The sequence below is a fragment of the Lynx canadensis genome, chromosome A3, assembly GCF_007474595.2.
Source record: "Lynx canadensis isolate LIC74 chromosome A3, mLynCan4.pri.v2, whole genome shotgun sequence".
NCBI lineage: Eukaryota > Metazoa > Chordata > Mammalia > Carnivora > Felidae > Lynx > Lynx canadensis.
In genome coordinates, this window is record NC_044305.1 from 115011962 (window position 1) to 115038189 (window position 26228).

General features: G+C 51.2%; 1 protein-coding gene across 2 annotated transcripts in view; it reads left to right on the top strand.

Annotated features, from left to right (window-relative positions):
* GALNT14 (polypeptide N-acetylgalactosaminyltransferase 14) overlaps positions 1–26228 on the top strand; it is a 208032-nt gene that overhangs the window by 137795 nt on the left and 44009 nt on the right. For both annotated transcript variants that reach the window (XM_030311359.1, XM_030311361.1), the window contains exon 3: positions 20289–20387. In XM_030311359.1, coding sequence (XP_030167219.1) covers positions 20289–20387 — 99 coding nt within the window. The remainder of the gene's footprint in view (positions 1–20288; positions 20388–26228) is intronic.

The following is a 26228-nucleotide window of genomic DNA, read 5'->3' on the forward strand; positions in this document are numbered from 1 at the left end:
TAATCCAGTCAACATTGGGGTGCCTTCACTTTTGTCTCAGCACTTCCTCATCATCTCAGCAACCCCCGGAGATGCCCTAGCTGGTACAGGGTCAGCTGAGCTCCTGCCAACAGGAAGGGGGACCAAGGTAGGACTGAGCAGAACTGTGCCAGGCAGCAGTGTTGCACGGGCCATACACCGCCCCCCGGCCCCCCGCCCCAGAGGAGGGTAGGCAATGTCCAAAACCAAACTTGGCCTGAACTGGGGCTGATCCAAGGTGGGTGGAGTGTGATGTGGGATCCTCAGGGCGAGGATCCCCCTGGGGTGGGGAGTTTGCTCTGGGGTGAGGTGGGAGAGGCGAGAAGTGAGAACTGGTCCAGAGGAAAAAGTTGTTGATGGGGACTTGGAAAAGGAGTCTGTCCTTTACCCCCATCTGACTGCTGGGTTTAGGACTGAGCATCAGTCCTGGTAATGAAGACTTAGGCAGGAGAGCAAGACTACCAGATGAAGCCTATACCTCGCTAAAGAGATCCAGGCTCAGAAGGCTTAAGGGACATGTCCAAGATCATACAGCTAGTCAATGCTTGGCTGAAACTCAAATTTTAAGATGCTTGGGGTGTATATATATATATGTGTGTGTGTGTGTGTGTGTGTGTGTGTGTGTGTGTTTACTGGTGCTTGTGGGACAAGGAGAAGAAGAGATGATGCTTGAGGACTCTGTTTCCCAATTCCCAATTAGTTTGATGTCTCTATTTTAGCTTTGCTTGGAGGCATAGATATAACATAGTTCAGGTAGTTAACGGAGTCAATAATTTCTTCTGGTGTTCTGTCACCAAGACTAAGAAGGACCTGTGTGCCTTTGAAAGGCACTAAATGGCTTTGGTTCTGGAGCCCACATTTCCCTCACTCCCCGCTGGGTTCGCCTCCCTTATTGCATGCTGCCTGAGGAAGGAGGTGATGGAAAGAGATGTGGAAAGAGACGGAGAAGTGTGTTCAGGACCCAGGAGGGGAAACTGATTTGGAATGAAAATACTGCCCCTGAAAAATTTATCCTACAGATTATTGAGTCTTAGGTTATTAGGTGTCAGCCTTAAAAGTTAAACAGCAAAGGTTATCCAGCAACAAATGAGCTCATTCAGGAATAGCAGAGACATTGCCATTTGGGACATACAAACCGTGGGGAACCACAGGCAAGTCTGGAACGCTAAGGGAGGAGCATCCTTCTGTAGAAGAAAGGAGGAGGTTGGGAAGGGTCGCTCTGAACAAAAGTTGACATTCCTTAGTACCCTCCACAGGCCACCAGTACCTTCTCAGCAGTGGGCCCCTCCCCCCCGGAAGACTTTTCCCTTAAGCTAGCCTTGAGAACAAGCGACCTGTGCTCACAGGGGCCAGTAACACCAAGGGGAAGGTGGCATCATTCTCTCCTCCAAATTATTTTTTTTCTAGTTGTTTTTGGGGTGTACCCTTTTAAGAAGGCAGAAGGCTGAGGAGGAGACCCTGGATTTGCACTCTGCATTCTGGGGTGTTCTCTTTAGTGCTGTCATGGGCACCCAGACAGCTGGAGTTCTGAGGGAAATAGAAGGCATTGTTGAGCTTGGCTGTGGCTCTTGCTTATGTCATAGGCTGTATTGAATTCTTTCACTTCTGCAGCTTTTGAAATATCCCCGCAAGACCAAAATACACACCAAGACCCAGAACCTCTCTCCATCTTTTCTTAAGTAAACTTTGAATCAAAGTAGCACATATATACAGCAAAGCTGACAGTTCATACATGGACTGCTTGAAGAAATTTCCAGAGAGAACATGCCCACATTCCCACATCAAACATCTCCCTCAAGGAAAAGAAGACACTTGGGGTGCCTGGCTGGCTCAGTCAGTTGAGCGTGGGACTCTTGATCTCGGGGTTGTGAGTTCAAGCCCCATGTTGAATGCAGATTACTTAAAAATCAAATAAGAAAGAAAGAAAGAAAGAAAGAAAGAAAGAAAGAAAGAAAGAAAGAAAGAAAGAAAGAAAGAAAGAGAAAGAAAGAAAGAAAGAAAGAAAGAAAGAAAGAAAGAAAGAAAGAAAGAAAAAGAAGACTGAGTTTCAGCCTTCCAGAACCACCCATATGTCCCCGCGCCTACTCCGCACCATAGGTAACACGATCCAGACTTCAAATGCCATTGTCTAGCATTGCTTGTTTTTGAACTTTATATATAAAAATGGGCTTCCACGGTATGTACTCTTGTGTGTCTGGCTTCCCTCAAAATTACATGCGTGAAATCTAGCCACATTTTGCGAGACACGGCGTGTTTTTTCTCATTGCTGTATAGTATTTCTTTGTATGTTGCAATGTATATATCTTCTGCTTTGAATGCTCTTTTGGGCTTTTTCCAGTGTGGGGCTCGTATGATCCATGCTCCTTTGGTTAGTCGTGTCCTTGTCTTTTGGTGAACATGTGGACGTGTCCCGAGAAGCATTGGTACATGCTGCAAAACCCCCAGTGAAACTGTCGCACCCGTTTCCACCCCACCGGCAGCACATGAGAGATCCAATTGCTCTGCGTCTTTGCAGTGAGGCGCTAGTGATTGGCGGTCGGTCTCACTTGAGGCCTTGAGAGGTTGAGTTGTGCTATCTTACCATGGTTTCAGTTTGCCTGTCCTCATGGATCAGTGACGTGGACCACCTTTCGTAAGGTCATGGGCCGCACCACTACTCGGTCAAGTGTTTCATACCTGCTCTCTTCACCTTTCTCGGCCCTTTGGCCAAGAGCCAAGCACGAAGCCTGATTTTTAGTTCATTCTCAATAACCTGCTTCTCTTCTGATTGTTTTCTGACGTTTTCTCGCACATTGTGGCAGTGTGAGAAAATGGAGGGGAACCCCTGGACTGAGCGTGGGAAGCCCTGAGTCCTTTCAAGATAGTGGCCAACTCTTCAGCTATCAGGGTATCTGCTTCCTCACAGGAAAGAAGAGAGAAGTAGCTCAGAGATGCTTATTAAGGTCACTTCCAGCCCTGTTTGCTGGTTGAAAACACTTCTGGTAAGAATGTGCAGAAACTGACTTAGGAACTGAATCTGATTGGAGGCTATTTCCAGAAGCACGGCTCCCTCCAGCTCAGCAGCACCTCTCCTCCCCCTGGGGATAAATCCTTCCCCTCACACACTTCCCTTCCTAAGGGGACTAGAGGGCCTGCAGGACCTTTAGAGCTGTCCTTTATTGCCACTCTTGTGTTCGGTCACCATTACCTCCCAGCACTTCAAAGAACGATCGTCTGGTGTGATGTACCCCATTGTGCCTCTAATGCCAGGAAGAAACGGGCCTAGCAGAACGGGCTCGAGGACATCCTGGGAGGCTCGGGCAGCTGGCACCATTCCTAAGTAAGATTGGAACCTCGGTGAGTCCTCAGAACAAGAGTGGCCACACCTCGTCTCTCTAGGAGACTTCACCGAGCGGTCTCACATCCCTGTCACATGACCTTAATAGCGTCTGGGTGAAGCGGACACCGCCACCTCACAGGGGAGGAAACAGAGCCCAGGCACCGTAACTGGTGGACTGAGTGGCAGGGCTAGGTCTCCTTGCCCTGTGAGCATTGAGCTACGGCATGTCTGCTGGTTGCTAGCTGCTCCTCGGGTGGGTTACTCAAGCTCCCCAAGCCTCAGTTTGTCATCTGTGAAATGGGAATAGTAACCACACCCAGGGATGCTGTCAGGGTGAGGCAAAATAATCCACGTCGAATGCTGAGCATGGTCTTCAACTCCTAGTAAGCACTCGTGACTGTTAGCTGTGATGAGTTGCCAGAATGGTCTTAATACCAGGATCAGCATTAGCACCCAGGCCTTGTGATCTTTCCAGGCTCCGCAGCAGGTCTGGGAGGCAGTGGGGAGAGGGTGCCAGCCCCGAGGGAGCAAGGAGCTGCGGGAATGAGTTTGGAGAGGTCCTGGCTCCGCGCCCCATCCTCCACCTCTGAGTTGGGGTGTGCTCCAAGAACAAGGTGGTGCGGGGGTGGAGAGGGTGCGGGCAGAGAAGTTCTGCACAGAGCTTCCTGCCTCAGCCTTGGCTCCTGGTGCCAAAACACTTCGCTTGCCTGAATGTCAAACTTACTTTAAAAACCAGAGTGCAAAATAAGCAATGAGGCAATCGCGATGCCCCGTCTGGTGAAATGTGTACTTTTAAAATAGTGGGGATGGAAGCCAAGGCCAGCAGAGGGAGTGATGTAAGGGCCGGGGGCCAGGAAGTGGAACCGTGTCTGACGGGAGATGAAAAGAGCAGAGGAGGTGACAGCTGTGGGCAGGCAGCTGTGGAAAGCTGGTGCTGGCCAGGGTGACAGACAGTGGGATGGAGTGACGCGAGCAGCGGGCTGGAAAAGCAGCTGAAGGATGCACGATGTGACAGAAGAAGGGGGACCCACGGAGTCATGTAGCGGCCAGAGTTCCGTTGGAGTAACAAGGGCAGGATCGGCTAATGCCGCTGTAGTTATCCTTGGTATCCCTGATGCAGCAGGAGGAACCCTGATGTTTGACTGGAACACATGTATCCAGACAGCTGTCACCTTCTGCCCCCACCATGACTCTAATGCTCACCAGAGCAGTATCTGCTCTCCCGATTCTTTGCTCTTCTGCATTTCTCCTTGATTTGTCAGATGGACACATTTATTCCTTACCCCAAGCCTCGCTGAGCCCACTGCCACCATCTTTCGAGACAGCAGGCACCTGCTTTGCTCTCACCTGCCCCATCTCAGGATAGGTCCCACTGTTTACCTATGACGCACGCCCAAACCTTTGGAGCCTGGCTTTGTCTGCCCTCATTCTGTTAACTCTGTCTCCTAGACAGCCCTTGGGCGCTGGCCTTGCTGCCACACTCCGTGGCTGTCCCCTCTCACCTGGGTGAGTGCAGCAGCTGCCTACCGCCCTCCAGCATGGCGCTGACTCCTCACCCGTCCATCCTCTCCTGTTCTTCCACGGAGAGCTTTCCAAATGCAGACCTTTTGCTCCCCATCTGAGATCTTTCAACTGTTGCCGGCTCACTTCTTCCCCAGCCAGCCAGGGCTCGCGGCTGCCCGACTGTGCTCGAGGCTTCATTCCTGTTCGTCTTTGCTGCCCTGTCTGCTCAGGGCATCCTTCTATGGGGTCAGGGAGTGCTCTCCAGGAAGACATCTCACCCTCTTGGGCTAAGTTCAGAGGCTCCTTCTCACTCCCGTGCTCACCTCTGAGCACTCATTACCCTGAGGGACACACGTCCTCTCCCCCCTGTGACCTAGAGCAACTTGGGGCGGGTATGCCAGCAGAGTGCCCAGCACTCAGCCTTTCATCGGTACCCGCTGAGGGACTGTGGACTCAAAGGGCATCTCACTGGATTCACTCTCAAACTGTCTACTGAAAACATGAGGGTTGGGAGTGCAGGTGCGGGAAAGAATCCTCCGGAACAGAGGGAGGAAATCAAATCACGGGAAATTTAAAACCACCTTCACTCAACAAAGGATTCTCTGTGTTAGCGCATAAATCCGGGACCACAAACAGCCAATGTTTATTGATCAAACTATTCCCATGACACATGGTAGGCACCTTGTATATGTTCTCCCGGCTAAGCCTCCCAGCCACCTTGCTGTGATTCGGGTTTAGAGATGAGGACATTGACTCTGGTCGTTTGACTAACTTGCCTTGAGGACAAGAAGAAGTAAAAAAGTGGGCCCTGCCCACGGAGAAGACAGTATAGCTTTGCAGACAACGGAGTAACTCCCACAAGAAGGGTGGTGGTAGGGGCTGACGTGGGTGGCACAAAAGCTATAATTTCGGCAGCCCTGGACAGGAAGATGGGGGTGGGGGTTGGGGATGGGGAGGCGTGTGGAGATTGTGCTGGAGGTGAGTGAGTGAACCAGGTTAGCAGGGCTGGAAGGTTCAGGCAGGGGAACTGTGGGGCAAGGCTGGGGGTTAGCCCAATGGGGAGACCTTGGGATGCGGTCAGGGCTTGGCTTCAAGGAACAGAGTGAGGGTAGGGACAGTGGTGTGTGAAGCATGTGTTAGGGACATTAGTGTGGAAAGCAGGGAGGAAGGAGATGAAGGGGAGACTCTATAGGCGGAAGAATAGTCTAGGAGCTGCAAGGGTGTGGACCCAGCTTGGGCAGATGGAAGTGAGAATGAAAGGTGGGGTGGAGGCAGAATGTGGGGCAGGGCTGACTTGGGGATGGTTGGATGAACTGCCTAGGAGGGCTTGGGAAGGTGTGGGAAGGCTTTGCTGCTTACCTCCCTACCTCGGACCTTCCAGGGGGCACACCGTTGTCAGTCCACCAGAGAAGAAGAGGTAAGGGACACTTGGCCCTCAACCAGACCATTCCTGAGCTCGGTGGGCTGGGCCTGGATACATTCCTGGAGTCACTAGACCACAGGTTTTATCTCAGCTACTTCAGTCTGAGGACTGAAGGCAAAAGGTAAAATGAAGGACTGACTATTCTCTGATCCTTTAGCTGGAAAGTCTGAGAAATATCAGGAAATAATAGCTCAGGGAACATCAAAGGGAGATACCATTCTTTAGCAGGGGAGATACTTGTTATTTTTCCCTCTTTCCAGAACCTTCCAGCATGTGCCCTTCAAGACCAAAGACAGAGAGAAAGGCCAGTGTGAAATAAAGGCTGGGAGCCCGCAGGTCGAATGACCATCCAAGGGTCCCGTAGTGGAGCCTGTGAGAGCACAGAGCCGGGAGTCAGCCCACCTGGTTTTAGATGGAGGCTCTGCTGCTTTCTGACCTGCCCTCACAGTCCCCTCCAGAACGAGAGAGGAGGAGTCCCAGCACCTACCTCTGAGAATCATTGCGCAGATCTAAAGCTCTTGGAAGGAGACCTGAGACGGAGCCAGGGTTTAGTAGGTGTTGTCTGTTATTACTATTGTGTAATGTGATTCAAGCAGGGCTAAAATAAGACTTGAAGGAGCCCTCGTCCCAGACACCGAGGAATCTTTTCCAGAAACATTTCAAAAATAGGCCTTGGCCCACCTCCACACTTCCTGGTCCCAGCTACACTCTGCACTTGCCTTTTGAGCACATTATCCCCTATGTGTGTGCACACGCACATATGCACACTCTCCCAGGCACACGTACACATGCACATAGCTGCCATCTGGGTGGTGCCCGCTACCAGCTAACACAGATCCTGGCAGCAACCCAAGAGAGGGCTCTTTGCTGCCTCCCGAGAGCAGTTCCTCATCCTGAAGAGAAGGCACTTCTGTCTACCCATGGTTTCCCCCGAAACGCAGGGTCCCAGTGATTTCGAAGGAGCTGGTCAACATAACACAGCCGAATCAGTTGTCTGGAAAAAACAAGGAAAGGGGTCCTGTGCAGAGTGGAGCAGTGGCCATTTCTACGAGGCCTAAATACAGCCCCAGGCAGCTGTATTTCCTAGTCAGGGGTACATCCTGAGCCCAGGTTGTATGGGCAGCAAAAGTGTGGGAGGAAGTAAAAAATTGGGATAGGAGATTGGAAAAACCATACTGACATATTAGCATCAGCACCCCCCAAGAACGGAGCAGGGGCTGCTGGGTCCAGAGCCGAGTGGAGATGGCCTGTCCTCAGTGTCTGGTGTCCATGCCATGGCGGGGGTGGTCAAACACAGCCTCATATAAATCAGTGGACGGATCTTTGAGCTGTACTTTCACATGGGAATCAGTGCAACTCTGATCGTCGGTGTTGGGGGAGAGAGGAGGCCATGAGAAAGATTTTCTTAAAGCTTAATTTTACAATTTAAAGAGTTTTTAATTATTATGAAATTAAATAGTGTTTAATTTTAAATTAAATAGCAGCCTTAGTGTTTAAACCCCTTCATTTTTTTTTTAATTTTTTTAACATTTCTTTATTATTGAGAGACAGAGAGACAGAGCATGAGCAGGGAGGGGCAGAGAGAGAGAGAGACACAGAATCTGAAGCAGACTCCAGGCTCTGAGCTGTCAGCACAGAGCCCGACGTAGGGCTCGAACTCACAAACCGCGAGATCATGACCTGAGCCGAAGTCAGACGCTCAACTGACTGAGCCACTCAGGCATCCCAAACCCCCTTTCTTTTATGAAATGATATTAGAGGATGGGGTCTTTAACAGATATCCTCTCCTGCAAAATAAAATGTTGCAAATCTAGTAACGATCTTTATAATTTTTTAAATGTTTAATTAGTTTTGAGAGAGAGCACACCAACGGGGAGAGAGGAGGGAAGGGGACAGAGGATCCAAAGAGGGCTCTGTGCTGGCAGCAGAGAGTCTGTTGCAGGGCTCAGACTCACGAACCGTGAGATCACGACCTGAGCTGAAGTTGGACACTTAACCAACTGAGCCACCCAGGCATCCTGGTCTTTATAATTTTTTGACTTTTATTTTACTCCTACAAAAGAACCCATCATCTAGAAACCATTGCCTGACATTAATACTAAAATCTGAAACTGGATTGCCTACAAGCTAAGGTTCAGTAATACCAAGGACAGTGATGTCCAATGGAAATAGATGTAAGCCACATGGGTACTGTAAAATTTTCTAGTAGTCCCATTTTAAAAGCAAAGGAAACAAGTGAAATTAACTTTAATGATATGTTTTACTTAATTCAGTATACCCAAATATTTTGACATGCCATGAGTGTGATGAACTATTTTGCATTCTTTTTCATACACAGTCTTTGAAGTCTCGTGTGTGTTTCACACTCTAGTGCCCAGTGTCCACCACATTGGACAGCATGAGTCCGGGTGAAGAGGGTGTCTGGGCCATGTCTGGCATCCCGGTCAGGTAGCAGTCAGTCTGTCCCATCTCCCTTGTGGACGCCTTGTTCCTCGTCCCTGAGACTTTGGTAACCAAGAGGAACATTCCAGCCCTGTAAACACAGCTGGGTATTTCCTGTGCTACACAGAACACGCCAGAGCTCTGCACAGGCACCAGATGACTGTCCCAGCTGTGTCCCAGGACAGCCATCGCCCGAGGCTCCCAGTTTTTGCCACTGTGGCTGCATACTCCAGCTTCAGTTTTGGTGACTTGTCTGGTATCTCTTCTCTGTATGACTGACCTTGGCACCTGGCTCATCTTATAGCTCAGCAGTTCCCTTGAGCTGGTGTCACTCATAACTTGGCAAGGGACAGTGTCCTCTCTGGCTTTGCCCCGGTGGAAGCCCACCTACTTCCTCCCTCACTCACGCATCCACTCATTTCTTCAGACACGTGTTGTGTATCTACTGTGCTTAATCACCGTGCTACGTTCTGAGGTCACAACCACAAATGTGTCCTTGTTTTTGCTACAGCTGACAGTACAGGGGACAGAAAAGTTCGCAGTGTTTGGTAATAAGTTACAGAGGTGTCCTGGGGGGGGGGAAGTATACTTCCATACACTGGAAAAGCCTTGGGAGATCAAGAAATGCTTTCTGGGGAAAGTAACTTCCAAGCCAAGATTAGAAGAAGAGAAGACTGCCTGGCCTTGGAAGAGAGGAGAGTACATTTCAGACATGCAGGAGGGAGGTCATGCCTGCAGAGAAGTCCGGAGAGAGAAGGAGGGGGGTCAGGCAGAAGAACATGGCAGAAACTAGGATCATGGAGGGGAGGAGTCAGAAGTGGTGCTGGGTCACTGGGATGGTAAGCCGTGATTAGGAGTTTCAACTTTATTTCATGAGCAGTAGGGCAGCATTGAAATGTATTAAAAATTGGCAGTATGGAAAGATCATTCTAGCTGCAGCATGCAGGATAGATTGGAAGGAGATAAAGCCAGCTTGGAAGTTGCTGCAGTAATCCAGAGAAGACATGATGGGAATGTAGAGAAACAGCCAGGTGGAGAGTTAAGTAAAGATTGGTGGAACTAGGCCTTTAATTAGGTTGGGGGGTGGGGGAGAAGCAGGATTCAAGAATATCTCTTGGGTTTGGGCACACTGTAGATGGTGATCTGGGGAACACAAAGGGCTCAGCAGGCTTGGCCGAGGTGCTGGAGGCAGAGGGTGGGTGAAGAGGTCACCTCATGGGGACATCCAAGAGAAGGTGCTCATCAGGATGAGGGATAAGGTTGAGGTCATTAGAAAACAGATAGGAAATTGAAGCCTTAGAAAAAAGTTGAGTAATCCAAAGAAGAGCCTGAAGAGAAGATGGTTTAAGAGAATTTGGGGGGGAACACTAGAATTTTAGATGAGGGAAAGAAAGAAAAGGAGAACCCAGAAGAGACAGCCTAAGAAGAGAATAGCCACACTAAGGTGATTTCACGAAAGCCAAGAGCAAAGAACCACGTATTTAATAAAATGTGTGACCCTCAGTGTCAGATGCTACAGAGATAACAATTAAGACAAAGACTAAAAAGTTTCCATTAGAGGTAGAGATGTACTAGGGACCTTGGTGGTAGGATTTGGCAGGGAGAGGGTGGTTAAAGGACACTGAGAGGCAGAAGTAGATAGTGACCCCATGTGGACTGGAGCCTTGGGCCTCTCTGTATCATCTGACAGCCCCCCCCGCCCCCAATCTTGGTTGCCTTAAGGAAACAGCAAGTTCAGTAGTAAGGCCCAGAAGATCTTAGCTTGACCACTAACTAGCAGGGTGGCCTTGGGCAGGTCAGTGCACTGTTCTGGGGCTCCGTGTCCTCATCTGAAAAAAGAGGGAGCTGGAACCAACATTTTCTAAACCTGTGTCCCACAGAATTCTCTTTGGTAGGATGTTAAATGCTATGCTTTACTCATCATATACCCAGTAAATAGCTGAGTTCTCATTATGGGCAAGGGATTGTAGGATGGGGGGGGAAAAGGTGCAAGGGTGGGGAGAGGTCAGGTTCTGAGGTCAAATCTTGGTAAACAATAAGCTCGCACAGGTTTCAGAACATTTACCATGTTCGTGTTCATCGATAGATCATGAATAAGGTGATCTAGTATTTTTCCAGTATTTCTCATTTGCCCAACTGATTTGACATGTGTACACATTATTCACAGAGCATGCATGGGCTTCTCCTGGAGACACTGTCCAACAGCTCGTGGTGTAGGGAGTGCCTAAGCAAGTACTCTCTAGTGTTGCAGGAACTCAGGGGTTTGTCTGGAGCCAAAAAGCATAGGGGCACTTGTACCCCAATGTTTATAGCAGCACTTTCAACAATAGCCAAATTATGGAAAGAGCCTAAATGTCCATCAACTGACAAATGGATAAAGAAATTGTGGTTTATATACATAACGGAATACTACTTGGCAATGAGAAAGAATGAAATATGGCCTTTTGTAGCAACGTGGATGGAACTGGAGAGTGTGATGCTAAGTGAAATAAGTCATACAGAGAAAGACAGATACCATATGTTTTCACTCTTATGTGGATCCTGAGAAACTTAACAGAAGACCATGGGGGAGGGGAAGGGGGAAAAAAAAGTCAGAGAGGGAGGGAGCCAAACCATAAGAGACTCTTGAAAACTGAGACTAAACTGAGGGTTGATGGGGGGTGGGAGGGAGGGGAGGGTGGGTGATGGGCATTGAGGAGGGCACCTGTTGGGATGAGCACTGGGTATTGTATGGAAACCAATTTGACAATAAATTTCATATTAAAAAAGAGAGAGAGAGAGAAAGGTCTTCCAGCTGCTGAGGGCTGCAAAATAAAGTAGAAGCAAGACTGAGCCAGACTCTAGGGGAGTCCAGATATCCTGGCCTCTTACATCATAGTGCTCTCCTTCCCCAGTTAGCTTCCCAGTTGTCAGCAAAGACCCTATGGGGCCCTCTTACATTGCCAGGAAAATGGGCTTGCAGTGCTGTTTTCTGGGAACACTGTTCTGATCTACAGGCTGCAATGACTCGGATGGTGGAAGTACCCTAGAATGGTCAAGATGTAGGTTTTCTTAGAAATCTGATTGTGCTGGGAGTAGGTGGCCGAGAAATCAAGGAGGGTACTCTGAGGAGGCAGAAGTGAACTGCAGGCCCTGAGCTGGCCTGACAGGTAGAGTCAACCAGGAATATGGTGATGTTGGTGCAAGGGAAAGCGTTTGTTGGCCTAAGTAGGCTCACCCCGAGATCAAGTCCTCTGTTAAACGGCCTTATGTTCATGGAGGGGTGTCCACGACACCATCTAGGTCAACCTTTCTGCCAGAGAATTAAGCCTTAAAGCCCCAGGACATCCATTGTATGAACTGAATTAACTTCTCTTCCGTGTATTTGGAAGGCTACTATTATGTACCATCCATGGGAGAAGTGAGAAGAGAGTCAACAATTTTCTATGTATTGTATGGTTCATATTAAGAACCGCTGAGGGAGCTGAATCTATAAAAATTGGAAGAACCCCAAAAGGTACCACTGGAGAATGTCTCTCTGTATGTGGGTCTCCTGGGCACCCACACCTAGATCATCCAGTGGAGTGGAGGTGTGGGGGCTCTGGGAGCACTTTGTGGGGAGAACCATGATGCAATGGCTTAACTCTTCCACCAACTACCCAAGAGAATTTGCCTTTGAACCCAGTGGACTGACAAACAGCTGCTGAACTTGTTTTTCCAGGTAGCTAAGGGTACTTGTATTCCTTGCCTATTGCTGCATAACACATTACCCACAATTTAGTGGCCTAAAAGGATGTTTATAATCTCATTTTCTGCGTGCCAGGCATTCAGGCATGGCCCAGGTGGGTCCTTGACTGTTGGCTCTCACAAACAGTGATCAAGAGTCAGCAAGAGCCGCTGGCATAACTGGGCATAACTGGGCTGAACCCTCATCCAAGCTCCCTCGTGTGGTTGTAGGCAGGATTCAGTCCCTCACAGGCCATTGACCAGAGGCCACGCTCAATTCCTTGCCACGTGGGACTCCCCAACATGGCAGCTTCCTTCACCAAAGTATGCAGGCCAGAAAGATGGATGCCCACCCAGTCTTTCCTAACCTAATCACAGAAGCGGTATCCTGTTACTTTAGCTGTATTCTGTTCCTGAGAAGCCAGTCCCCAGGGTCAGCCCACTTCCCAGAGGAGGGCACTACACAAGGACTTGGGGGGTGGAGGCCATCTGCTGCCCACCACAGCACCCAGCCACGTTTCTAGGCAGCTCGCTTCCCTGCCCTGAGGGCTCACGAAACCCCTTGCCAGAATACAGGAACTTAATAAAGTGTTCACCAATTAAAATGTGGCAGCATAATGGAGTAGCAGATCGCAGTGACTCTAAGTGCCTTTAATGCGATGCAGGATTTCTGTAATACTAAGTGAGGACAGATGCTGAGGCAAGACCTAGGAGCAGTATATGTTTATGTGGATGAACAAATTAATCTGCATGTGAAATCCCAGTGAAATTGACATGAAATAAAAATTTCATGCCTTACAGTGTATCAGTGTTGCCCATGAAATGAGATTAAAAGGAATTTCTGATTTTACAGTTGTCATACTTTTTATACTGCTTGCATTTTTCTCTTCTAAAGACTTGGGCTTGGACCTAGAGGCCAGGCAGAGGTTTGGCATTTTATACCTTTTGGGCCATCTTCCTTCTCCTCATGCCTGGGAGCAGGCTTCCTTATGTAGAACTGAGCCAGGAATGTATTGGATGGTCTCAGCTCTGAAAACGGAATCTGTGATCGTAAACGCTGGTGGCATGTTCCCTGTCGCTGTCGTTAGGCAGCTGACATTCTGGAAAGCTCCCTTGGCTAAGAGCTTTGCCCTCCTCATTCTTCCTCACACGCACCAGCTTTGGGGTGCGTGTTGGCGTCTGGGGGAATGAGGGGGAGAGATGGCATTCTCTCTGAGGCCTCTTCGGGGCTGGAACCATGACATGGTGAGACGAGACAAAGGTTGGGGAGGGATAGAGGATGTGCCACAGGCCCCTGCACCTGGGAATCCACGGACTGTCGCTCCCTTGGGGACAGTGTTCCCCCAGGAAACTGGTGCCACCCTCACTTTATGTCTTACAGCTGTGTTTCCCTTGGCCTTTGTGGCCATAGAGTTCAGGAAATGGAACATACAGAGAAGACAGCCCGTTCCGTTTCTCTGCCTCAGTCCGTTTCTCTGCAGTATGTGTGGGTCTGAAGGAATCAGAGGGAGGGGAGCAGCTTTCCGTTTAGGAACACGTATTCACGAATTGCCCCTCCCAGAGCCTCATGGAAATCACACCTTCATGGGCTCCACCTTGGCGGTGAGTGAGAGCCCCTGTCGGGATTCCCCTGCGGTGGCCCAACCAATAGTTGGCCCAGGAGCGGCAGCCTGTCCCTCTCCTCTGGGCAGGTCACTGCAATGGCTAGGTCCCAGCTCAGTAGCAACTGCGTCTTGGGTTGGTGACTTGAATTGGGGGCACATGGGTCCACACAGGGCACAGGGCGCAGGTGGGACCTGAGCAGCCGCTGGAGGCTTATGGATACCCTTGTGCTTGGAACAGTACTGGCCAGGAGATGTTATGGCATGGTGATGATAGTGGCCTGGTGACAAGGACGTCTGGCAGGCCTGGGTTCAAATGTCTGCACTGGCTGCAGCAACTTAGCCCCCCTGTGCCTCAGCCATTAAGCAGTGAGTCCGTTAAGCAGTGGCCCCTCAGAGGGTTTTAGTGAGTGTTAACTATGCAGGGTACTCACTATATGCCCGGCAGTAGGGGTCATTATGTAGTAGTCTAAAAACATTCCCTGAGGTAGATAGGTCATCCCTGTAAACTGGGAGCTAAGGCTTAGAGAAGTGAAGTTCCAAGCTCCCAAGTAAATGACACACCCTGGGTGTCCACCCCACCCCCACTCCTCCCACCCCCCTGTCCACAGGCTTGTTTGATCTCCATTACATCGAGCCACATATTTGCGTGGCCTTTCCTCTTTCTCTAACTGTCCTCAGTCTCCCCTCTGGGACACCAGACTGCCTTACAAGAGTCTGTCTTCTCACACTTGGTGCCAATGTCCGTTGCAGGGGAGTCCAGTGGCTTTTCCTTTCCATCAACATTTGGGTAAAAATACTTATGTCTCTGCTTCAGAGTTACTGCATCTGCCTCTCCATCACTCCCTCCTGTTTCCACACTCCAGGATAAAACCCCAAATGTTTGTCATTTATGACCATGTCTTTTCTTCCATAAGGATGGCACGCTGTAGGAGAAGGTGTATGTTCAGGAGGACCTGGCCCCAACCTTATAGCAGGCACACTTAGGACCACCAGGAGCCTCTTTTGCCCACTGATAAAATGGGGATGATGCTGATATCCTCACACCACTTACAGGCAGCTGTAAGTGCCGGTGTCACGAGCTTGTGCAATAAAATAGAAGGCATGTGTACAACATTACATTTCTGGAGTAACTGACCGTTGCTTAGTATGTTTCTGGCATAGCCGCATTGGCACCTGTTGGGGTGCAGGGGTGGGGAGGGGAGGGCGAGCAGGGGAGCAGCGATTGGTGATGGAAAGGGATGGAAGAGGGAGAAGTTCCTACCTGTGTCCCGGGGCCGGCATCTCAGAACCACTATGGAGGCGTCCTCAGCCTATAAGTGCCCTGAACACTCAAGAAGTTGATGGTTCAGGAAGCACTTGGAGACACAGCTGAACTTGGGGAAATCAAGAATCTCAGGTGAATTTTTCAGAAAGAAAGAAAAGAGAGGAACAGGAGAGAATAAACTACACATGGGAAATGAGCTCAGTGGAGCGTACGTTATTCAGGAGGTGCTGGGGCCATGGGGACAGCAGCCCGGGCGGGCGGGCTGGCGTCAGTCTCCCCACACAGCACGGGCCGCCCTTCCTCCCGGCTCTACCCCCGCCCAGATCTTTCCGGCTCACTCGCTCTTCCCTCCAGTAAAACCCCTGAATCTTTAATAAATTATAAACAAGCTTTCCTGTCTGTCTGTGGGTACCAGATCTTAGCATTGCAGCTTTTGACATTCCTCTGGTGTCCCTGATAGATCTTGCTGTTTGATTAATCTTTTAGATCCCTCTCCCAAAGAGCCCGCCATCTGAGCTGACTCTCCACACAGCGTCCAGTTTGAAGGATTTTTCTCAGCCTCTCTGCCTTGCTGCTGCCGGTGCCTAGTGCTTGTCCCTAAGCGGGGCTGCAGGACGCTAGAGACAAATCGCAGTTAAAAGTCACGGGACCCGGGTTCAGCTCTTCTGAATCCCTCACCAGGTGTGTGGCCTTGAGGGAGAGCCTGAGCCCCCGTTTTCCTCTTGCGTGGAGTGGAGGTTCTCAGATGCTGTTGCGAGGGTCAGATGAGACAGTGGATGTGCTGCGACCAGGGGCAGAAGGAAGATGCCTTGAAGTCCCCTGAGCCAGGCTAGGCTGCCCGTGCCATCATGTTGTGAGGCTCTGCCCTGCTGCCTACCCTCCCTGGGTTGTGCATGCTGGGGCGCTTAGGGGATTCCTGCCCCACCTAGAGAGGAGCCCCTGTCCTGTATCCTGCAGACACAGGAGGCTGGAGGGGAGTGAGGTCCAGGAACACAACAGCCCAGGCTCCCACCAATGCCTGGCACACCACCAAGTTCTGCCCAGTTTAAGAGGTTGAACTGGCTCGTCTCCAAGGCCCCTTCCTTTTCTGAACCATGAGTTCAAGGTTCTGGTCCATAAGCGCGGACCAGTGCAATGAGGTGGGTTCAGCCACTGTAGTCATGATAATTCTAGCTACCATCTTCTCAGCATCTGTTAAACATGTGCAGCCTGGGGTCTTCACGACAAGCCTGCAAGGGAGGTATTTGTCTGCATTGTATAGGTGACAAATTGGGGCTCTGAGAAGGCAAATGATGTGCCCAAGGGCACACAGCCAGTTTTCGGCAGATCCAGGATTCACATTGACATCACAGCCCAGGTTCCTCTCTCTAACGTTGATGCTAATTCTTTGTTCTCTCGCCCCCTCTTGCCTCCCAGCGCCCCTCTCCCTCTGTCAGACAGGACAGAACTACCCCATGGGAGGAGCCGTCCGCACATTTGAACTTGACGTTGAAAATAATGATAGTTACCGTTTTGTCAAGCATGGACTGTTACCTAACAACATAGTGATAATCTGGGGGGGGGGGATCGCTACAAGTTAAAAAATCATTGTCTCCACTTTCCAGATAAGGAAACAGTTCAGAAAAGAAAATTCGATGTCCAGCAACACAGCTGAGCCTAAGCTGAAAATGATCTTTTTGACGGTCTTTCAGATTAACTGTGTTTTATTCACTGTCAGCGACAATCACAGCTTCTGATTACTGATGCTGGGGGGACCTTAAGCAGGAGGACCTGGGGTCCAACCTGTCTTACAGATGAGTAGACAGCAGACTGGGGAGGAAGGGGTTTGCTCACAGTTCCACAGTTGGTCAGTAGCATATGACCCCCAGGCCAGTATTCTATGACCTGTCTCACTCAGCACTCAGTCTGCGGGTCCAGAATCATGCTGGGACTGGGACACCATACCCCATGTCCCTCGGTCCGTCCCTACCTCATCCTCCAGCTCCATGAAGACTTCACCAGCCGGGGAGAGTGATGCCTGCCTCTCTGCCCTCCAAGCATTGTGTGTGTCCATACTGCTGGGCTGTCGCACATGAACATGCCTGCCTCTGGGCTGGATGTCGCCAAGGCAAGAGAAAGGGTCTCTGTCCCCAAAAGCTCTCTGAGCAGCTGTTCCCACTACCACCCTCCCGCACCAAGTTGCCCTTAAATAACTTACATCACGAAAGCTAGGGTTTGGGGCCCCCTTGCCTCCCAGGCTGCGGAAGGGAAAGCCATCCCTAGGGCAGTGCCTAGCACCTGACCCTTGGCACAGCCCTGGCAGTAGTGGCCTTCTGAGTCACTTGGTTCGGTCTCTCTCTTTCTCCCCATCTCTGATGGAGACAAGGAGGTCCTGCGAAGCTCTCAGCTCTGTTAGCTTCCTGCAGAAGACAGACGGTTATTCTTCTGCTCCCTGACATCCACCTCATTCCTTTCGGTGCTGCCCATGCTCACTGCCTCCTCCCCCTCTGCCTGGGTATCTCCATCCTCTCTGTGCCCTCACGGACCCTGCAGTACAGCAACCGAGGGCCCCCCACCATGTCCACCTCAACCAGCCGCCTGCTCTCTTCCTTCCTTGTTGCTCCCAATTTAAACTCAGCTCTGTATACAAACATAGGCCACGTCAAGGGCTCTTCTCATCGGCGGACCAAGTCGCGGCATTTTCCTTCTCTTTTCATGATAGCTAACAAATGCATAAATAAACCACCCCCCTCCCAAACTTAGCAGCCTAAAAACAGTAGGAAGTGTGGCGTACCTTCATAGTCTTTGTGGGCCAGGAATCGGGAGCATCCTGGCTGGGCGGTTCTGGCTTAGAGCTGCTGAAGCTTCTGTCATCTATAGGCTTGACCGGAGCTGGCGGATTCACTTCCAGGGTGCTCGTTCACATGGCTGGCAAGCTGGTGCCGGCTGTGGGCAAGAGGCCTCAGTTCCTCTGCACGCAGGCATCTCTCCGCCGAGCTGCCTGAACGTCCTCGGCAGCTGGCTTCCCTCCAGGTGGCAGTGCTTTGGTGATTTAGCCTTGGAAGTCACCCACTGTCACTCATATTCTGCTGGTCATAGGAGCTAGCCCTGATTCAGTGAGGGGGATAGAACTACACAAGGCATGAGGACCTGTAGGTGAGAGTTCCTGGAAGCCTTCTGGGAGGCTGGCTGCCACACCTTTGAAATACATCAAAGGTTAAGTCATCAGTTGACCTAGAAATGCATTTCCTGAATTTCTTTCTCCCTTTCCCCATGAATGGGCATCTAGTATACTTAACTCTTGTTCTAGGGCCATGGAGATAGACAAGGGTCCTTTCCTAGAGGAACTCATAGTCAAGTGAGGGAGACAGTCCCATCAGGAAGCTCTAGAAGAGAGACATGTACACGAAGAACAAGTCACTACCTATCTGGGGGAGTGTGGAACACCTTCACAGCAGAAGGGAAAATTGCTCAGGGTCTCAAAGGATGAGTAGGGTCTCATTAGATGAAGAAGGGAGGAAGGACTTTGCTCCATGCAGAAGTCTTAGTGCGAGTGGTGGTGGAGAGTTCTGCCAACATAGGGAGCTGCAAATGTGGAAGGTCTTGAGGGCTGTGTCGGGAGTTTGGACTTTTTGCAACAGGAGCCACTGAGGGCTTCAAGCCAGAGGAAGGCATGGGCGGAGCTGTGTGGCACACAGGACGTGACTGGCAGGGACAGAAGGTGCAGGACTCTCAGAGCCGGGCCCACAGGGATGACAGAGAAGGGGTGAATTCCAGGGGGTTTTCTTAGTAGGTACAGCTCACGTGATGTGGTAAGGGGTTGTCTCTCTGGAAGCCGCAGGAGAAGGCCTAAAGGCCATGACTTACCTTTTCACTGTCTCTTTCCCTGGAGCCTTCCTTTCCCAATTCTTGGCTCCTGGTGGGTGACCCAAACCCAGATCTGCTCAGGCCCTGAGCACAAGAGCCCAGCCTTCTCTGTTCTGTTTAGGGTTTGCTCTTGGAGGAACGTGTTCACATATCAGGGAGGCCACAGGGGCATCAGGCTCTCTGGCCTAGGACCGAGATTAAGCGTCTTCGGCCACAGACTTCTTTGAGAATCTAGTGAAAGCTACAACCCGCACCTTTGCCTACCCGACTTTGCAAACAATTTCAGGGGGTTCACGGTCCCCTGGGAGTCCATCCTTGGATCTCTGGACCCCAAATGCAAAGCCCTGAGCCTAGGACGAAATTGGAAAATGAAGACATGTTTGACTCACCAAATGTCTGTTATTTACTTCCTCATTTAATACCACTCCCCGTAATTGGACAGCCCCCGAAAGAGCGACAAACAGGAGGAAGCACTTACCCAGGGATAGTCCCTGGTGGCACCGGCATCACTTGGTGGGTTTATTTTCATTATTATAGTAATTTTCGGGCTGCGGGCTACAATTTTCACTTGCAGCGAGGTATTAAATTGAAATTACCCCAGATGTAATTGTCATACGAAATGATCCTGGACACGTGGAAATGAATGCTTTTTTAAGATGGGGTTTTATTGTCTCTGTGCCAGGGTTTTAGGGCTCTGCCTTGTTAAACACACCAGATTTCCATGTTTGTGTGTGGCAGGAGGTGAGGGGTCAGCCTGGTGCAGTCAACTGGAGCTGCCGGCTGAGGACACGGTGGGGGCTCTGTCCGGGATGGACACAGACCGGGGAGCAGAGCCCAGGACCTGGGGTGGCTTTGTGTGGCTACCAGGAACCTCCATGCATGAATTCGGGCACGCGAGAAATCCCACATTTCTGTTCTGCACGTTCACTTAATTTGGATGCGAGCCCAAGTTCCCCTGAGGTGGTAGGAAATTGAACTTCAGTCATTCTGGGAACTTTCCTGCCCTGGGGTCTTAATCTGCACCGTGCAACCAGGTCAGTCCTCCCAGATGCCAGCCATCTGTCTATACGGGCGACCGCCAGTCACCTGGCCCCTTGGTGCCAGCCCTTTAGATCTCTTTTGCCCCCAAAGGTCTTACTTGTGCTCCTGTCTTTCCTTCCCCAGGTGCACCCTGCTGGTGTACTGTGCGGACCTGCCCCCGACCAGCATCATCATCACCTTCCACAACGAGGCCCGCTCCACCCTGCTCAGAACCATCCGCAGGTAAGACAGCCTCCCCCATCCATCCATCAGCCCTTCGAGGCCCAGCCCTTGGGAAGATGGGGTCTGCTCACTGGCAGGCTGGCCCTGTGATAAGAATGTCAGGCATGTCCCACTCCATGGAGGTGCTGTCTGATACATGTTATGCATCCATTCTGTCGCTCTTCGTCCTCCTGTGAGGGCGGCTCTTACCCCATTTTATAGGGGGATAGCCAGAGGCCCCAGGTGGTCAGTAACTTGGAGGTCGGTGGCAGCCACAGAGGATCTGGAGCTCTCGCCCTTAACCATCGTGCTAGACTGTCTCTGGAACATGAGCTCTAACTTCCACAGCTGACAAGGGAGCCGAGGGGTGACGCTGAGTAAATACCCCACCCCAGCATTGGGCTGGGATTAGAACCTGGGTCTGCCAGGCACTGCAAGTCCCAGTCCACGCCTCTCCACAGCCTCCATGTGGCCAGGAGCCGCAGCACACGGCAGAGCAGCTTGAGGGCAGTGCTGATATTTGCTTTCCCCACTGCGTATCTTCTGTTGCAGCCTCAATCCCACTCCACCTCTCCACCCACCCTCAGCTCCTAGTCTGGGTCCGCTCTTGCTGTAACAGGTGCATCCTTACCTTGGCCTGTGGACTGCATGAATCTGTGACCTGCAAAAGCCCCAGCGCCAGCTCCCAGCAAACTGCCCTCAGAGCACAGACAGGGCCTTGGAGACCTGGCCCTGGTTGTTTTGCCTCCCTTCCCCATGCCATGTCCCTCCCATAACTCTGGAGTCCTCTCCCCATGCCCACCCTCCCCCCAACACCATCCGGCCCCCCTTCCTCTTTCAAGTCTCCAGCAGCATTGGCATCTTCGAAGGTGGTAATGGCAGCCATTGATCATGAGGTCCCCTGTGTGCAGACGTGCCTCGGCTCATGCTGTCCGTTGGGGAGGTGGGAGGCCACTGCTGTACCCACTCTGCAGCTGAGAAAACTGAGACTTGGAAGTACTGAATCAAAGCCCACTGTTGCTCAGCTAACAGTGGTGAAGCAGGGTTCAAACCCTTGCACTCTGACTTCAGTTCTTAGCAGCCTCTATAGGCAAGGCTGTGGATGGTGGTGGTGTTCAGCATCCCTGATAGAGGTGTTAGGGTCGGCCCTGGGATAAAGTGTCTGCGATACCTCCATGCCCCTGGGACACATGGCCCATCCCTATCTGGAAGGCAGCGCATCGCATGGCCACCTGATCCCACAGAGAGGGAGGGCCAAGGAGAGGATGACCAAACAGGTGAAATCTCTTGTCATTTCCATCACTAAGCCACACCTTCCTGTGCCTGGCTGTGGGCAGGTAGGGAATCTCCGGGTGATGGGAGGGAGTCAGCGACAGGCTCGCCCTGATGGCGGGCACCAAGTCTTCGGTGCCACCTGTCACTTACGATGAATGTCTGCCTTGCAGGGTCAGTGCATCCCATAGAAATACAAGGAGGGAACTGCCCGAGTATGTGTTGTTTCCCCCTGTCTACAGGGGCAACTCTGTCTGCTGCCCAGATGTCCTTGGCAACCGCCTGGCTGCTTCCTTCGGCTAGCTGCTTGCCTTTTCTGCCCTGGCTTCTGTATTCGCCCCCCAGGCCCCCAGGTTTGCATTTGGTTTCCCAACAAGGCTTCAGCTCTTGACCAGAAAATGTCCTGAGTCACTGTCAGGAGTCACTGTGAGTCTCGCAGTAGACTAACAAAGTACCTTTCCGATTTGTAAACCAGTGCGGGCATATGGGGGGGAACAGGGGTATGGGGTGATCCGATTTACCTGAGTCTTTTCTGGTGAAGGGAGAAATGTTGTTTCTCAGCCTCTGGGCTGAGCAGGGACATGGTGGAACAAAGGTGACTACTTTGAAAACACCAGACCACAGCCCCATGGCCATCACGGTCTGCTTGGGCAGGGTAGGCAGGGTTTCTGGAACAAACTACGTCTGCCAGATGTTTCCACGAGGGCACTGGGATCAGCAGGAGTCCTCACCTTCCAGGCTGGCCTCTCTTCTTCTTTCTAGGAGTCCTCTGACACCACACACCTCCACCCCTTAACACACGCACATATGCACACGCACACGCACACGCACACGCACGCACACACACCATTAGAGCCTTCCTCTGGACTTCTTACTACAAATCCCTACTCTAGCACTTAATACATTTTTCCCAGGTGTAATCTTCAGTGAACTCCTTTAGGGCAAGACTGCATCTTATTCACCCCTTACCAAAGCTCCCTGTGGCTCAGTTGCCTGATCAAGAAAATGGGAATAATAACCATAGCTACCGCATAGTGTTGCTTTGGGTTAGACAAGGGACCGAGAACTGTGGCGGGCATAGAGTCGGTGCTTGAGCAGCATTAGCTATCTCCATATCTGCACGGTGAACGAGCTCTCAAAAGAGGCTGTTGGGTACCTGGGGTCACAAGACCTGGGGTCAAGTAAGTCCTTCCCCTACTGCTTCCTGGCCGTGTGACTTGGGCAGATCACTGACCACATCTGTAAGGATGGAGATGAAAATATCCCTCATGTTTCCAGTTCTACCACATTTCCCACAAGAAGACATTACCTGGAACATTTGGGGGTGTTATCCTGTGGGGCTCCCAGGCTCCCCATCGTTCCCTATTATATTCTCAAGGTCACTTGAGGTGCTCCCTGTAGACTCCTCCCTTTCAGCTCTAAGACACAGTTTTTCTTTTCTTCTCGCTGCTCTTTTACAATAGTAATAATGATACTTTATAATAATATCATTAGTATTTTAAATGTATGCTGGGCTTTATGGTCTCCAGAACACCTTATGCCTCAGTCCAGTCGGAGTCCCATCCGGAACTGGAACTTTTGAAGTCAGGGGTGCCTGACGTGAACAGAAGCCCAAGGCCACCGGGCTAGGAAGCACAGGAGCCAAGACTCAGGTTTCTGGCTCAGGGGGGGTGGTTGGGAGGCAGCTAAGGGTGTAACCCACTGCCTCTGTCCACCAGCCTGATGAGCACTGCCCCCGAGGCCCTGGTGCCCTGTGTTCTGAAAGAGGGCTTAGGACCAGCGCATCAGCACCATACTTTTCAGTAGACACCCATGAAGTGCCAGACCACACACCAAACTCCTGGGCACTTTGCCAGGAGAGCCCATGGACCTATTTCCTGCTTCTGAGGAACTTCTGATATAACACCCAAGTGTGATATATGAAAACAGCAGAATGAGGGTAGAACTGTGTGAACAGACAGGCTTTTATATCATAAGCACGGTGGAAGTGAATTTTAGGGGAGGGGGGAAGCAAGGAAGATTACTTCTAGAAGTTTCCATGGCCAGGTATTATTTGCCTTGGGATTCTCTTCCTTCCATTCCCTATCTTCATGCACAAATAAATCACCAGCCACTGAGACAGGACTGAATGAGGAGCTCTTCCTATCTCGCTTTGTCATCAGTGAAAGGATCTTCTCTAAAGTATCTTTCATCTTTAATGTTCTAGAATTCTGATGGTTCTGCTGCCAGGCTCTCACAAGGGAAAGACGCTCAAGGGGAGGACTGAATGTACCCTCTCCTCCCCCTCCCTCCCCCCAGCACTTGACTAAACCTTCTCCCCTCTGCCCATCCCTGCCCTCGCTCTCTGGCCCCCTGAGTTCCTGAGTTAGCTGGGTGAGGGCTGGGGGCTGGGAGGGTGTACATGAAGGTACTCAGAGCTAGGCAGAGGCATGATGGGGGCGGGTGATGGGGGCAGGGAGAGTCACAACCCAGATCAGTGAGGGGACTTCTTTTCTTAAGGAGACAGAAGCAAGCCCCAAGGAATGGTTTATCTTTATCTGGTATTGCACTGGGTCCCTGTGTATATGTGAGACCCAGAGCTGTCCCCTTCCTTTTGGAGTGTCCTTCCACCCGACACTGACTGTGGGGGCTCTGGAGCATGCATGATTATACCCTGAATCTCCTTACTGTTGCTTTTTTTTTTCTTTTTTGGTAAAACTCTGGATTTAGAGGGAACAACTTCTTAGGTTAAGGTGGATAAGAAAAGAGACACGGGGCCAGATTTGCCCGCTCTGCTCATACCAACTGGGTGGCCCTGGGCAAGCTCCTGTACCTCTCTGCCTCAGTTTCCGTTTCTGCAAAACAAGAGCTACCGGTAATAACTGTCTCACACGATGGTGGAGAAGAGTGAGTGGGTTCAGGCAGGGCCTGGCACAGAGCGGTCCTGTACAATGGACAGTGGCAGGGGTCCTGATGCTCTCCCGCCCGGGGACGCAGCAGTGTTGTTACGCAGGGGCTCTCAAACTTGAGCAGGCATCAGAATCCCCTGGAGGGTCCCATCCCCAGGTATTCTAACGCAGTGCGTCTGGCGTGGGGCCCGGGCGTTCGCATTTCTAATAAGTGCCCAGGCAGCACAGATGCTGCTTGCCCTGGGGTCACACTTCGAGAACCAGGATCATCATTATTATCAATAACCTGGATTCTGAAAGCAGCCCCTGGGCCACGCTCCATGCTGAGCACCTTTCAGGCAGCCGAGGAAGTTGTGGTGCTGGAGACTCAGTACCTACTGAAGCTCTCAAGCCAGCAAATGGTGGATATGTAGCTCTAGTACTTGAACCCAAGTCAGCCTGACTCCAGAAGGTCCAGACTCAACGGTCAGCCCGCCTCAGGTCTTCATCCCACTGGCATTTAGGGAACGTTGGAGAAACCCTGCCTGCATACAGCACTGTAGAGTTCACAAAGCAATTTCAAATACATTTCCTCATTTCATAAGGCACAAGAGCCTGTGAAGTAGGTCAAGTATTAATATCGCCTGCCTTTACAAGGAAAATGTAATTACAGATGAAAACGAAGGCTGGGAGCGGCCTGGCGTCTTGTTCAGGATGGCACAGCTAGGAAATGCTGGGGGCCGCCCGGCCTCCCACGCCGTTCACACCGCCGTGCCCGCCGCCTCCCAGGGTGCTCCGTGGGGGCCCCCGCCGTCAGGGCTCGGCAGGCAGATTGTGGAAGGTGTAGGTAGTTGCTCTCTGCCTAGCTGCCCTCTGGCAGAGAAGTGAGCCGTGTGTAGGAGACTCAGTTCTAGAATAATTCCCAGGCAGGGTGTGATCTGGGCCTGCCAGTGAGGTGAGCACTCACTCCCATTCAGAGGCTGTGTGGAAAGGGCATGGAACGCCGTAGTGGGGGATGGGCTTTTCCTAAGCTGGAGGAAAGGGACAGTTGGCTTGGTGGCAGAGGGGCTGGTGAAGCCTCCTGGCGGACGGACTGGGGAGAGCACAGCTCTCCAGGGATGGAGCAAGCAGGGTCTGGGTGGTGGGAATGGCAGCGGTGGTTCAGAAAGCGCGCCCCTGGGGGACCAGCTGGGCCAGGCCGAGCCCCTGGGCTAGACTTGACCTTTCTCCACCAGCCACCCCAGGAGCCCAGAGCACCTGCCACCTCAGGCTCTCCCAATCCAGGGCCACGTTCACGGAGCCCCCGCTATCACTCCAATTGCTCTGATTAGGGGAGCAAAAAACAAGCCAGGTGTTACCAGGAAATGGTCTAATTAGCACTTACTGCTGACGATTTCTGGTTTTTTTTTTTTCTTTTTTAAACCCTGGACATTTTTTATTCGCTAATCATCTCTCAGTTCAACCAGCCCAGAGCTGCATGCGATTTACCTTTTGATGTTCACAGAAGAGAACTCTTGAATTTCAAAGAGCCGGCAGGGATTTGGGGGGAATCACGTGAAGAAGCTGCAGCCTTAATCAAACCTCATTAGAGGGTATTCTTCAAGCAGGTTTTCCCCCTCTTTCTGCCTCCCTCCCCCTCTTCCCTGTCTGAACAGGAGACTGGTCGTTGGGTTGGCGTGTGTTTTCTTTGGGACTGTCAATTGATCCTGTGTGGTAAGGGTCT